This window comes from Eupeodes corollae, chromosome 1 (genome assembly GCF_945859685.1).
Source record: "Eupeodes corollae chromosome 1, idEupCoro1.1, whole genome shotgun sequence".
NCBI lineage: Eukaryota > Metazoa > Arthropoda > Insecta > Diptera > Syrphidae > Eupeodes > Eupeodes corollae.
In genome coordinates this window covers 131,442,965-131,457,916 of record NC_079147.1, presented here as the reverse complement: position 1 = coordinate 131,457,916, position 14,952 = coordinate 131,442,965, and the positions used below count along the sequence as shown (strand labels likewise).

At 31.8% G+C, this 14,952-nt stretch overlaps 1 protein-coding gene across 1 annotated transcript; it reads left to right on the top strand.

Moving 5' to 3' along the window:
* The first annotated feature begins 4,909 nt into the window (after positions 1-4,909).
* Positions 4,910-11,135, top strand: LOC129953632 (dehydrodolichyl diphosphate synthase complex subunit DHDDS). The gene is made up of 2 exons (XM_056066919.1): positions 4,910-5,848; positions 10,865-11,135. The coding sequence occupies exons 1-2, from the start codon at positions 5,195-5,197 to the stop codon at positions 11,108-11,110; spliced, it is 900 nt and encodes a 299-aa protein (XP_055922894.1). The 5' UTR covers positions 4,910-5,194; the 3' UTR covers positions 11,111-11,135.
* The last annotated feature ends 3,817 nt before the right edge of the window (positions 11,136-14,952 follow it).

Sequence of the window (14,952 nt, the reverse complement as noted above, 5' to 3'; positions counted from 1 at the left end):
TTTAATTTCAAAAAGAGAGGAGAGAAATCAAAATGACATTTACGAAATAATAATAACAATAATTTCCTTATGTAGGCTCTATTCAACCTCAAAACGCGTTTAGCTTATTATGGGACTATGCAACCTTGTATAAGTTTTATAAATAGCATTTTTGCGTTTAGAGGCATTATAGAGATAACATAACTTTATGTAGGCTCTATACAGCGTTTTTAAATAAGACTGTTAATTTATTAAAGAAGATTTGAAATAAATGAATCTCTTAAAAATATTAGCTCAACAAAAGTAAATTAAACAAGGAAAACATAAAATTAAATTTTTGAAAAAATGCGTTCACTAACATACAGCGCATAGGTATGCATATATAAAAATGTTCTTTCAGTAACTGGAAGTTTTTTATATCAATTTAAAATAAATAAATTAGTGGACGATTTAATGGATTGTGCCGGAGTTGCAATCGATGTGTTTGATATGGATGATAATGAAGATGGGGCATTTATTTCCTAACTACTTTTTTTGTACTGTTACTTGCACTTATACAGCAAATTAATAAAAATACCTATTCCACCTTTATTCTGTGAGTTAACTAAACCAGGAAATAAAAGTTGAGCTGTGGGCTTAAATGTTCCATGAATAAAAATAAAATGTTCGTAGAATAGTAAAGTGACGTTTGCCAAAAATCCTTTAAGAAAATGTACTACTACACATACGATTCCCATTGGATAACTTGAAATTTCCACAAAGATCCACAGAATTGGATTGTTTTCATATGGGTTTTAAAAGGAAAATTTGATAATTTGTAAACACACCTACGAATTCTCTTGTTTATATGTTTCTGTCAAAATTATTATCATTTTTTAATTCTTTGTGTTGCGTCTGTTTTCTGAATTTATTTAATTTGTTTTAATGGATAATTTTTTGTATTCGAATGTGGTAGTGTCAATTAAAAAAAATGATGCTAGGAAATAAACGCATATTATTAAATTGTTGGATAATTGATAATTGTATCAAAATTGAATAGGGCATTTTCATAAGCTGCCTTGCTTTCGAAGCAAATGCTTTGGCTACACGAGTAGAAACTATGCTAAATTCAGATTTGCTAAGCACGCTCGTCTTGAACCTTTTTAATGTAAGTAATTTCTGATTGTGATTATTTATTAGACATTAATGTTAGCTCATTACGAACTTAGTATTTGATGCAAGTCATAACTTGTAAACCAACAGGAACATTTCCACTAATTGTTGCCAGACTGTTGTTGTTTTAAATATGGACCTTCAATATTAAGATTTGCTTTAACTATTGAAACTAAAGGGGCAGATGAACATTGGTATGTTTAGTATCGCCCTTGCATAAAGTGCCTGTTGTAGCTATTATTGGTTTTCATCATTAGAAATAAACATTGGAATTTTTTCACAGGTCATTTATAGCTATCGTTAAAATTTTCTGTCATTTAAAAAAAAATTTCCTGATTGAAATCCACCGAAAAATTTGTATAGACAGAAATTTGTCATTGGAATTGTGTGAAATTGAAACACAAATCAGTGGAAAGAAAGGGGAAATACCTTCAAATATCTATTCAAAAATTTGTCCGGATCGATTTAAATGATAGCTATAACTAATCCAAAATTGGTTCAGAAGAAAAAGATATTTTGGAAGCCAAGTTATGTCCCCTGTGAATTAAATTATTTATCTTTCTTTGGATAGATATGGGTTGGGTAACAAGCATTAGTGAGCGTGGTTAGTAGAAAGATGGTGTACCGTCGCGAAAATTACCGCGTGCTGTTGCCATGTGTTCTTTCTTTCTGTTGTTCTTTCTCTTCTGTCCTTCTGTCTTGTGTTGTTATCACCTTACATATTCTAGTTGCTCAAAGTGCTGTGTTCTCTACTCTGTACATTTATGTGCTGATTAGTGTGAAATGTAATGTAATGTAGATTTGGGTTTATTCTCATTGGCCAAGGAACGATGCTCTTCAATAAATTATATACACAATTTCAGCTGATTTTGTGTTTTATTTGTATGTCATTGCATATTCAAAATTATAATTAGTTTTAAAAATTTACAATAATATCAGACAAAAAAAATGTAATTACAGTTTTATCGTTGGCAGCAACAAATAAAACATCACAAAGTTTGGTAGATTTTTTTTTTTGCAAATTTTCAAAACTTCCCACAGAGAAACATTAAGTTTATTAACATTTTCAAGTTATCGAACAAGCATTATCTTTCGTTAAGTTCTTTTGACATTTCAGTGATAGTATAAAAGTATTGGAAATATACTGAATGATCTTATATTGAACACGATTGACAAGACGATAGTGATAAAGTTATGTGAAGCATATTATTAACTATATCGTTAATGATAATCGTTTTGACTATTATGGAATGAATCCCCAATTTCTACAATTACAATTTTCGTAATTAAAACATATTTTTCTGAAAAAATTAATGAACTTTTTATAAAACCCCTTTGTTATGTTTGTTATTATCCAGAAAAATATAAAAGTAACCAATATTTCAATGGGGTTGTACTTCGTTCATGTATGTTGGGAAAATTTGTGGCAAATTGCTCATAACATGAAAAGCATATCACCCTTTGGGGTTTTAGGCATGCAAAAATTTCGAAACAAAAGCACTTTATTAACAAGTTGGGAATCTTAGACTAGCATTTTGGTTTGGCTACGAGCTGTCAAAAACAAAAGTGAGAAAGTGTGCGTAAAATGATGCAAAAACCATACCCCTCCTCGCATTTAATAATCTGACCAATCAAATCCACATTGGTAATTTTCCATTTGTACCCACATGTTTTTTCTGAAACTTTACATAAATTATTATGAAAATTATGAAAATATTTTGTTTGAAATAAAATCTGAAGTAAATAAATTTCTTTTTTATCAAAATACTTGATTGAGTCCATTTTTTAAAAGTTTTGTATTGTTTTTGTAGGTTTTTAGTTTTTGTAAAAAAGTATCAAGTACATGATTTTTTTCAAATAAAAAGTATTATATCGTTACGTTAGTGGTGAATGACACATAAAAATGGAAAATCCATTGGTATCCGATGTGGGGTGACAATCAGTGCAAATTAAAATACAATAAAAACGTAAATTAAAATATAAGAAAATAGAAAAGCTTGCTTGCAACTGTATAGGAAAATATTATAAGATACTTAACAATTCGTTAATAATAAACATCTTATAGTTATTTATTTTACATTCATTTTATTGTAGCTTATAAAAAAAAATAAATTAGTGATTCAATACAATTAAAATTTAAAATAAATAACTAGTCTTTAACTTTTTTACTAAAACATTTAAAACGAAATTTTTCTTTTAGGAATAGGGCCAATTTAGTATAGCATCACTTTATTTAAAGTTGTATCAATCTATGTTAAATTTTGACGATGCGTTCATTGATTTCACTTTTGTATATGTGACAAATGTTATTTATTTTATATGTCACATATTTGTTTTCTAAGGAAAAAACTGTAGTATTATTATAGTTTGGCAATTTTATCACTTAATAGCCCCCATCCCTGACAACAGTACTCGCACACAAGAACGGTTGAGAGTTGTAAGCCACTAGGTTCTGTGGCTCTGTTGAGCTACCCAATTTATTTAATAATATTTTCTATTAGATGATAATTGTTTTTTTTTATGTATAAATGGCTTTTTGTAAGAACGACTTATGTAATTATTTAGGTCATAGCATGTATCGTTTATTATTTTTTAGATACATTATATTATTATGTATAGGGTCCGTCAACTTTTACCTTTTTTCCAAATAGTGCCTATTTCGTGAATGGTAACACTTAGCTCATGTCTGGTTTGACAGATAATTAGTTTTATTCTTTCGCTGAACGAACATGGTTGTGTATACGCTTAAACAACGTTGGCTAAAACGCTTAGAGAAGATGCCATCTTTTCAGATAAAGCTCATTTTGATATCGGCGAGTATGAAAACAGGCAAAATTGTAGCATTTGGGGCACAAAAAACCCGCACACATACATTGAAAAGCCGATACACCGAAAACGAGTCACTGTTTGGTGTGGATTTTGGTCCATAGGCATGATTGGGCCATTTTTCTTCGGAAATGAGCAATTAGTGGCTGGTACAGTCAATGGCGATCGTTATCGGGCCTGTTGAACAAATTTTTGTTCACAAAAATTGAAGACGAGAATATTGGCAAAGCTATTTGGCGGACTCTATACTATTTAACCCGAGAATGACAGTATAAAGTGGAATAGTTAGGTTCACAAAAACTGACAGAGAAGATTCAAGCACAAACGTCATACGTCAGATATCAAAAGAAATTAAACTCCAGTTATATACTTACTTTCCCTAAAATTTAACTTGGTTTTGGGAGAACACTTATCACCACAGATTGCCCTGTACTCTAAGTTAGCTCTTATAGATGCAAAATTTAATGATTTACGAACAGCTTATCCAAAACAAGTGGGATATCAAAAAAGGAATACAAGAATTATTGCTATAGATGGAAAGTCTGACAAAATAACTGTTTCAACATGTGGTTGAATTTGAAGAAGATTGAAAACTTATTTCAAAATTTTAAGTAAGATTTTCAGTAAAAATTCAGAACTCGAAATCTAAATGTTTGTCTGTTTTTTGTGAACAGCTGAACGTTATTTTTATTTTTCAAAGCTATCTTAAATTAAGTACACAACTAGTTCAATAAGGTATCTATCACATATCCAGGATACCCTATCCTACACGAGATTGAACGGAAACAATGAATACAGAAAAGCAACACATTTCACCCCGAAATATTCCATTGCAGCTAGTTGAACACAGCTTTAATTCATGGACCCACTGTCAAAATAACGAAAGCACTGTATAAACAAACAGGTTCTGGAGGGTGAAACGTACTAATGTTTCTTATCCATGATTGTGAGTCAGTATTTTTGGTTACAATACGATCGGAGTATTTTCGATTTTGATTTGTCAGTCACAAGATTACAAGAAAATAAAAAATAGTCCTATTGAATCGCTATCTTATTAATTGTATTGTTATGTTGTTGAAGAACAAATAGTATATTCAGATAAATATGCATAATTGATATAAAAAATAAATTATGCATTTATTTGTTTAATCTAGTTATTTCTCTATATAAAAAAAGGACTACCAATATTTAAAGTATAAAGTTATTAAAGTAGAATTAAAATAAAATCCTCAACAAAATGTCATGGATATCAGAATACCAGTATCGATGGCACGAGACATTCGCAATGAAAATCGTCAGCTGTGGGCGTGTGCCGCGGCATATTGCATTTATAATGGACGGTAACCGGCGTTTTGCCAAATCAGAACATATTCCAAAAATCGACGGTCACTCCAAGGGATTTGAGAAACTGGCCGATTGCTTGCGTTGGTGTCTTGATGCCGGCATTAAGGAAGTTACAGCTTTTGCCTTTAGTATTGAGAATTTCAAACGAACTGAAGATGAAGTAAATGGTCTTCTAGGTTTGGCTAAAGAGAAGTTTGAAAAACTACTGCTAGAAAAAGATGAGCTAGAGCAACATGGAGTAAGAATACGTGTGATTGGAAACATCAGTTTACTTCCTCTTGAATTGCAACAAGTTATTGCTAAGGCTGTACTTTGTACCGAAAACAACGACAAATTATTTCTTAACATCGCACTATCTTACACGTCTCATGATGAGATAACGCAAGCAGTGGAAGCGGTGCTATTGCATGGTTCTGAAGAACTGAATTCGGATGAAATTAATGATCGTCTTCTTGACGATTGCATGTACACCAGCAAATCTCCTTCCCCAGACTTATTATTTAGAACTTCCGGCGAGAGTCGTATCAGTGATTTTCTTATGTGGCAGGTAATTACCTATACAAAAAATAAGGATTTTATTTAAGTGCTTATCAATTTGTTTGAACTTTGAAATCAATTGTGTGTACACGTACTCACTTTTTAGATTTTATTTCTAGTTGTTTTTTTTTTAATTAATTTATGTTTATCTCTACATAAATTAGATTTAATTTACCATTTTAAATGTGCATACAGACATACTTGTGATAAGTTGTTTTGTTCATTAATTTAAAGTCACCTTACCATTTTGTTTCCCCCAAAAAATAAAACTCAAAAATAAATATAATGTACGTCGCACTAAAACTATTGCATTCAATATGACCTATAAAGCTGAAAGGCTCAAGAAACCGATAGTTTAAGTGCGAATGTTCAGTGAGTGTTTAAGTTTTTTTCCAAGCTTGTTTTTGTTTTGAAAAGCCAACATTTTTAGTGAGTTAGGTACCACTTTTTTATATATTTGAAGATTGGTTCTTAAAATTTTGAAGTATTTTTTAAATATCTTTTTTTGAGATATTAAAATGTAAAAACCAAAACAATTGTTATGATATCAGTAAACTATTCATATGTTTTTTATCGACAAATTATGGAATAAAAGATTAGACCAATAATAAGATCTTATACTAAAATCAGGACCAGTTAGTCTATGGCAACTTCTTTAAAATCCAAATTGCTTTTTTATTATTCTTCAGTTTTTTTCCAGTGCTTTGTTTTGATAAAAATAAAAAGAATATTTTGTTCAATAAGTTAATTTTAAATGGAAACTTTAAATCATTTTTTTTATTTGTTCTTAATAGTCAGCAAGTTAAAGATTTTTAACATTCTATTTTAAACCTTATGCCTAACATAATGCTTAAAGATATTTATTTGACCTTCTTACGCAAAGCTTAAGTCCTTTTTCTAAACCATTTATTGCAATTTGGAATGACTGATGGCAACACTTCCTTCTTATTTAAATTCAAAAACAACGAAATGGTATAGAAAAGCGAGATAGTTTACTGAGCTTGATTTCGGTGATTGATGGGAACCGATGCTTTATTAGTGACTAGCCTGTTCTTTATCCATCTCTGTCTTTGCAATCTGGATATACACTTCGTGTAACATGGATAGGGACAAGCTTTTTTCGTTTTTTATTTGACAATATTTTTCAAACCCTTAGGTTTTTTGGAAAAACCCCGAATGTGGAATGAATGAGGTATGTAATCAGTTTATATTGCAAAACAAATTTTCGAATAAGTTAATAATTGCAATTAATTATGGCGGTTTTCCCGAAGAAAGTCATAAAAAGTACATGTTTTTTTTTGTGACATATGGATACAAGACCTAAATTTACCTATTAGCGTGTTTTAAACCACATAAAAGTATACTCTGATTGTTTGGGAGCTTAATACAAGTATTAATTTGATAGAACCAAGAAGTATGGCTATGGAGAAGGCAAACACCAGGGGTGTTATTATAAAAAACGATAATCGTTTTTAATACGGAGTATTTGTGAAACTGCGATTACGAAAAACGATTGCAGAAGCGCGTATTTGTAAAATTGCGATTACGAAAAACGATACTCGTATTTTTATTTACGAGTACCTTCAAGCACTCGTATTTTTGCTAGAGTGACCGATAAAGTTGGTTGTGCTATACAAACTAGGAAATCTTGTCCGGTTCCTCTTTGATATCCACCCTCTCCCAGAAACCGAAATGTTGCAGCTAATTTCAATACATTTGGTATATATGTAAAATTACAACTTGTAAAGTGTGGATCAATCTCAACATCCTTGAAAATATTTTAGGAATTTACTTAAATACAACATGAACAAAAGGATTTTCATTTACTTACGTGGAACTTGAAAGGCTTATTGGGTCGGATGCATCTCTTAAGAGTGCCTTGAAACACGCATTTCTCCTTCGGATTCAGATTTATCTTTGCTTTCAAGAAAGTAATCGCAACGAAAAAACATTTTACCGAATCGAACGCAAATTAAATTTAAACTTAAAACTTTTCCAACATTCACATTTTGACATTTGTAAATAGGTGTGAAGTTAGTTGCTTTTAAAAAAAATACCATTTTTCATTTTTGCCTGGCAACATTTTCTTGATTCCATTTTCGTTTCTCAAAATCGCTCTACGCCATGAGATTCGTTTGTTCTGCCGTTGCGTCATAATAAGGGCCCAGGTGTGTCAGGTCACAAAAACCATGTGACCAACACTAGATTTGAAGCGATCAAGGTGCTTGCTATCTCTAAACAGATCGTATATAAGCTCGATAATAGGTGTCATAACCGGATATTGTCTGATAGGAAAGCACGCCACTAGGTACGGCTAGGCATATTCTCAAATGACTTGCAGAAGCTGTATGGACAAGGAAGAGTAGGAAATAGTTCTTCACCTTTTCTGTACATGCCCTGCACAAAGCAAGAGTGAAGAAAGCCACATAATTTCATAAAATGCGGGCTAGAGTGACACATAAAGAACATGTGCTTTTTATGACCTTCTTTGGAAAAACCGCCATAAAACTTGTATTTATCAACATAATCCAACATATTTTTTACAATACAAACTTAACACATACCTCATTCATAACACATTTAGGGTTTTCCAAAAAAAAAAACCTAAGGGTTTGAAAAATAACTTCATTTTGGTTATTATATCTGAAGGTGCTAAATTTGTGTTTCCTCACACAATAAACATGTTTTTAATTTTCATAAGACACAGCCTATTTCCCTAATGTTTGTCCAAAGTTTAAACTAAAGTTAAACATGTTGTTACTAATTTAATGTTAACTATGGATCCCATTTTAATTCGGAAGAGTATCATTCATTTTGCAGCTTTAATCAATCTAAGTGCTTGTGCAGTTGGAAACGTGAAGTAGCTTAAAACATAGCCAATAACAAAAACGCCGGTCTAATGAGCGTTTTTTCTATTTAGAAAACGTCACTCGAAGCCAAAAATAAAAAAATTACATAATGATAATCACAAACACAAAAGTTAAGCGCTTGACATATTATTATTTTGCACCCCCGCACTGCCATAGAAATGATGCACAGGCTTTACAATATCTGTAACCAATCCACCCTCATCAAATTTCTTCACCAATCTCTTCTTAAAGCACGATATGTGGCTGTGGCCATTTCTGTAGTAGGTTAAGTCAAAGTGGCTGTCCATGATGGAGCAAAATACAATAAGGCCAGTTTATTGGCTCATTGTGATACCACATGAATTTTTGTAGTAGATTTCAACGATTTGTATGCGTTTTACGAAAGTTAAGCGATCCATTTTCGTAAATATCAGACTTTCAACTGAAAACAAAAATTTGTTTAACAACTTAGTTTGAAAGATGTCGAATTCAAAGCCTATATTTTTGAAACCGAAAAATGGATAAACCGTTATAATGTAAACACATCGACCGATGTACCTTTACACTTGTATTCGTATGCTGAATTCAATAAGAACTCTTGGTCTTGTACCAATCTAGGCAGAAGATAAAAAGGTTAATTTTATGTATCTCACAAATATAAATTGATTTATCTGTACTGCATTTATTTTGCAGTTGAAAAAGATTTGTTTAAAAATAGTATATGTTGTTCAAACGGTTAAAAGAATCATAATAAGCATACAAACAGACAATATTATATAACATGTAAAACGATTTTTAGTCAGTCTCCCGAGAAATACGTTGTCCAATATAGTAATATAATAAATTTTCGAAAGTTAAATAAAACAATTTCAAATTTTAAAAATGTACTAATGTATGTTGTTTGGTTTCACATTTTTAAAATCCACACAAGCGGATACGATAACTCATCATTATGTTCTATTCCACATCAAGTTGTTGTCTAGTATAAGACCCAAGTGTATTGCTTTATCTAAAAACTTCGGTCTATTTATGGTTCAGCTTTGTGATGGTTAACACCAAGCCTACACCGATCTTCCCTGGTAGTAAGATTGTTCAAAGAATTTTGCAGAAGTTCTTTCCGAATTCTTTTGGTGTACCTCTACTGACAATTTTTGCGAATATTAAAATTTCCCATTTTTGAGTTGATAATATGATTCATCAACTTTTTAATTGATTTAGCTGCGTACAGAGATGTAAGCGTAGATGTGATTGCGCATATGTTGACATTGTTTAATACTCTTTTTATAACATGAAAAGCAACTGTATTGAACTCCTTGTAATGGAAGGAATGTGAGTTACATATCAATGGGCAGGTACAACATAAGGGCCTTCATTTGCAGTGTACTTCATTCTTTGCAAGTACATTTTGACCAAGGTAACTACTTAGTTTTAGTGTCATGAATTTAAAACTCAGAACCTTAATTCTCAAACCTATAGTGCAAGTTTATAGTACAAAAATTACTAAAAATATTACTGCCTACAAAACACTCCTCAAGCAAGCTAAAAGTAAGTCACGATTTGGATTTTGTATTGTAAAGAAATATTACTTATTTCTTTTCCAAATTGACAAAGAAACCTTTTACAGTAAGCATTAAATGAAGTTTTGCAAAAAAATAATGAAGTTCAGCTTTGTGTTCAATGCAAAAACATGATCAACTGTCATTTTGACAAAAGGAGACTTGACTTAATAGTTGGGGAGATTTTTCTTATCTAAATTTCCAGTCAACTTTCTATTAAAGTTGCCTTAATTGGAAGGTAATTTTTTGGCAGCTGGCTAATCAGATACTTAAAACTTGCCTAACTTTCAAGACCCTTATGTCGCCTGAACCTGCCCAATGCTTGTCAAGTGAATATCAACTAGACATTCTAAAGCCTTTAAGACGGAATGATAAAAGGCTAGTGAGTCTTAGATCTTATGCTAGCATAATTTGTTTAATCAAAGTTAAAAGTATGTTATTAATATTTTTATTTTTCATGAAGCACTTATGTTTTATGATATCAAATTCGAACTGTTGCTTATCGATATGAAAAATGTATAAGCATTTATCACTATTTCTTTTATTTAAAAGAAGTTTTTGTTATTGAAAGTCTACGCATATGAAATAAGTTATTGTATGTTTTTTTGTATCTCTCTTTAGCTCTCCACATCAGTGCTGTACTTTACAAGAGTTCTTTGGCCACGAATAACAATTTGGAACTTCCTTGCGGGTATCCTAACCTATCAAAGAGCTTTATATGATTTGGACATTAAAGAACAACAAGATCTTGAGGAAAAACATCTGATGAAAACAACCAGCCACTATACAGATCGAGTTCGAAAATTTTTACACCGTTTAGATATGTTTCGAAGAGATTTTCTATTAAAGCTGTCTAAAGTGAATTAGAAAATAAAAATAGTTTATAAATATACACATATGTTTAAGTTTATACTTGTCTTTCATAATTAAATTCATTTAGTCTCCTTATATAATAAAATTTAGCTTATGAGTAAAAGAACTGAATTCAATCCGGCCGGCGCGGCGGTGGCGTAACAAGTGAAATGAAAATAAGAGTTCGCACCAAAAATCTATACATATCATTTGTTTACATTCAATTAGAATGGTATTCTTATCGACTTAGAATTGGTCATATGTTTTCCAATTAGAAATAACCCGATAAGTTTAGAATAAATGACTATGACAGATAAAATTATCTAAATTATTATCTAAAAACCGTTGGTTTCAAGACATGTCTAGAGATTTAAAAGAAGGTCTTGAAATATCTAGGGAGGTCTAAAGAAATCAAGGGAGGTCTGAAAATTTCAAGGGAGGTCTAGAGTTTTCAAGGGAGGTCTAGAGTTTTCAAGGGAGGTCTAGAGTTTTCAAGGGAGGTCTAGAGTTTTTATGGGGGGCCTAGAGTTTTCAAGGAAGGTCTGGAAATTTCAAGTGAGGTCTGATGATTTTAAGGGAAGTCTAGAGTTTTCAAGAGAAGTCTTAAAATATTAAGGTTGGTCTGGAGATTTCAATAGAGGTCTTGAAATACCAAGGTAGGTCTGGAGATTTCAAGGGAGGTCTATAGATTTTAAGGGAGGTCTGGAAAAAACAAGGTAGATACATATATAGATTTACGGGAGGGCTGCATATTTCAAGGATGTCTAGAGATTTAAGTTGAGGTCTTGAAATATCTAGAGATTTGGAGTTAGGTTTTAAAATATTTAGGGAGGTCTAGAGATTACAAGGTAAGCATTTGAAATATCAATGTAGGGCTAGATAAATCAAGGGAAGTCTAGAGATTTGTGTAGGAAAGTCCAGGGATTTCAAAAAAGAGGTCTAGAGAAATCAATGGAGATCTTGAAATTCCAAAATAAATATTTTGTGAAGACTAATAGTGAAATAAACAAAATGTTTCAGACTTTTCTTAAATTTCTTTTTCCTTTAACAAATAATCTCAAAAGTTACGAAATAATAATGATAAAAAAAACTTGCAAATATTTTTGTCTTGCAACACTTGATCATCATTACCATCCATCTTAAAATTTGCATATGTAATACATTCCTGCAGTGTTTTGCTGTGGGAGAAAATCGGGACAAAAATTGTGTGTACAATATTCGTTTATGAAAATTAGTATCAACGGCAATCTTGTTTTGGTCCCATTCGCCTAATCTACGAAGCATTGGGTAGGCTCAGAAAACATAAGGGACTTCTTTTGCAGTCAACAACTTAGGATGGCGATACAGTGCTGTGTGAACTAGGGCCTCACCCAACAAACTTAGCAGATGGCTCGGTTCCTAGTCAGATGTCTCCAGTTGCGCACTCCAAGTTGGGCGAGATCACTTTCCAATTGTGCGCGCCACCTGATCCCCGCTCTTTCTTTTCTGCACTGTCCTGTGAGCGTGGTTTCGAAGGCTTTTTCGGCCGGAGCATTAGTTTTCATGCGCTCTTCGTGACCCAGCCATCTCTGGCATTGACATTTTTTACTTTTGGCTAAACCTACGTCGCTATACTATATTATTAATATTTATCATTGAGTCGTTTTTTTTACGTTCTCCGTAGCCAACAATGATAGGAAAGTTGCAATTCTTTAATTGTCCTATACCAAATATAACAACGCAGGATTGAAATATTTTAGCGTTATTATTTTTCGTTCGGAGATATTTTGGCGTGATAGTGTGTAAGATTGTAATGCCAGATGTCTAGGGTTCAATACCTGCCTGTGCGTTCTATAGTTTTTTTTTCACGGGTACTGCATCTTACGAGGAGTTGACAAATTATCGTTTTAAAAATAAATTCAATTAGACATTAATATACAAATTTGATTATAATTTAAAAGAATATTGAGACGTTTTTACTAATACATAACCAACCCAATTCTTAATATTCCCGGGGAAAACAAAAAAAAAAATCTCCTATTCCAAATTCCCCGGGAGACAGTTTTTCCCTTCGAACTCGGGAATGAATATTTTGTATGTTTGAAACAGCAGTTCTGAAATATTTGACACAAGAATGTAGATGTACAAAAGTTTCAGAAAAGGAAAACAAACATTTTGAAATTGATATGCTTCAGAGGCAGTATTTTTGTGGGCACTTGTACTTGCTTGCGGTCGAGAAGACCTTTGTGGAATATTAAATAGCGTTGCTTCTGCCTGAACAGGTTCGATTTCCAAAGATAGGAGGTATTCTTCAGCAAGCAATTCCGTTGAGGATGGAGAGGAAATGGTCACTTTTTTTCTGGCTCTAAATTTTCTTTATTCGATATCCCTTTCCTTGCATCCAGCCCAAACTTTGTTGCAGGAACACCATCTAAGGACTCTTTCATTTCAATCAAAACATAGATGACCTGTTCGTAGTCCGCAAAAGGTTGCTTCTTATTTGGTCCACCACCAGTCCAATTCCTTGCATTCAGGTTCGCAGCCGCTTTTGATAGAACATATTTTTTCAGATCACTCCAAACCTATGATTATATACATATGTACATGTAAATACATATCATATGTTAATAAAAATAAATCTACTGAATTTTTGTTTAAATGTTCACTTTTTTCCATTCAGTTAGTGTTTTTCTTGGTGGCCCACACGAATTCAGATCATTTTCCACCATTTGCCAAAACAATGCCACTTCCTCCTTTGTTTTCTTGTGGAAGCGACACACAATATCGCGTTGAGCCTCCATCAAATTCAAAAGCATTTGAAGTTGACACTTGTTTGTTGTTAATTAACATTAACATATTTGAAATGTTATCAATTATTATTGCAAAAAAAGAAAAACTTACATTTATTTTCGTAACTCTCCAGCTTAAGTGTCGGGAAAAAAATCGCGCCAAATTAATTCGTATTATTCCTTTTTTGACATTCAGAATAGCTACTTTTTTTCCCGGAGTATTGTTTCCTATTTTCGAACTTGTTAAGAATAAGAGAAATTGAAAAGGGGACAAAATCTCTGGGAATTTTTTATTTAGAGAGAGAGAAGGAAAAAGGGAAATATTTCTCCGGGAATTGTCATTTAGAATTGGCCTGAACATTTGTTATTATGTTAAAAATAATAATAAATATAAAGATAAAATATTAATACAAACAATATTTTAAAATATTTAAAGTTTGTTTCTGCGATTTAAATTAAGGAATTTAAAAAACCTCACCTAGCTGTTAGTACGCCGCCGTGCTATCAATAAAAAAAAAATTGTTCTAGGCTCAAAAAATGCAATACAAAAAAATAGGGTTAAGTCCGAAAAAGAAAATAATTTTTTTCTTAATATTTGAAACATGTTCTATTTAGACCCCTACCTAACTGTAAAAAATAATCAGAAGGAAATTCGTGCTGCGATAATGGAAAGTCGCCCCAAAATTGTTTTGATTGATTTTGAAAATTCATCAAACCATTAAATTCAAATTATAAAACCCTTGCATCAAAATTAAAACACCACTAAGACATATGCATAAGTACATATCTAATGAAAAGGCAATATGCGCATTTTAGATTTGTACCCTAACTATAGGTAAATTTTAATATTCCTTTAAACTTTATTAATTTTCCAATTTTTGGTTTTCGTTTGTCAAAAAACACAACGATACTAAAAAACAAAAACGGCCCCTGTCTAAAGTGATAGTTTTCTATTAAGTTATATAACAAAGATGACATGAAATATTTGTAAGATAAACTCGTTTTGCAGGTACAATTTAAAACAGATTTTTTGGATATATGTAGGTGCGAAGTCAAGTCGTGCATTATATTTTAAATGCCTCTTGGTAA

Excerpts from the sequence above, each read along its gene's own strand:
- LOC129953632 (XM_056066919.1), top strand. The coding sequence starts at position 5,195 with ATGTCATGGATATCAGAATACCAGTATCGATGGCACGAGACATTCGCA. Across the intron at positions 5,849-10,864 it reads GTGATTTTCTTATGTGGCAG|CTCTCCACATCAGTGCTGTA; the intron begins GTAATTACCTAT and ends ATCTCTCTTTAG.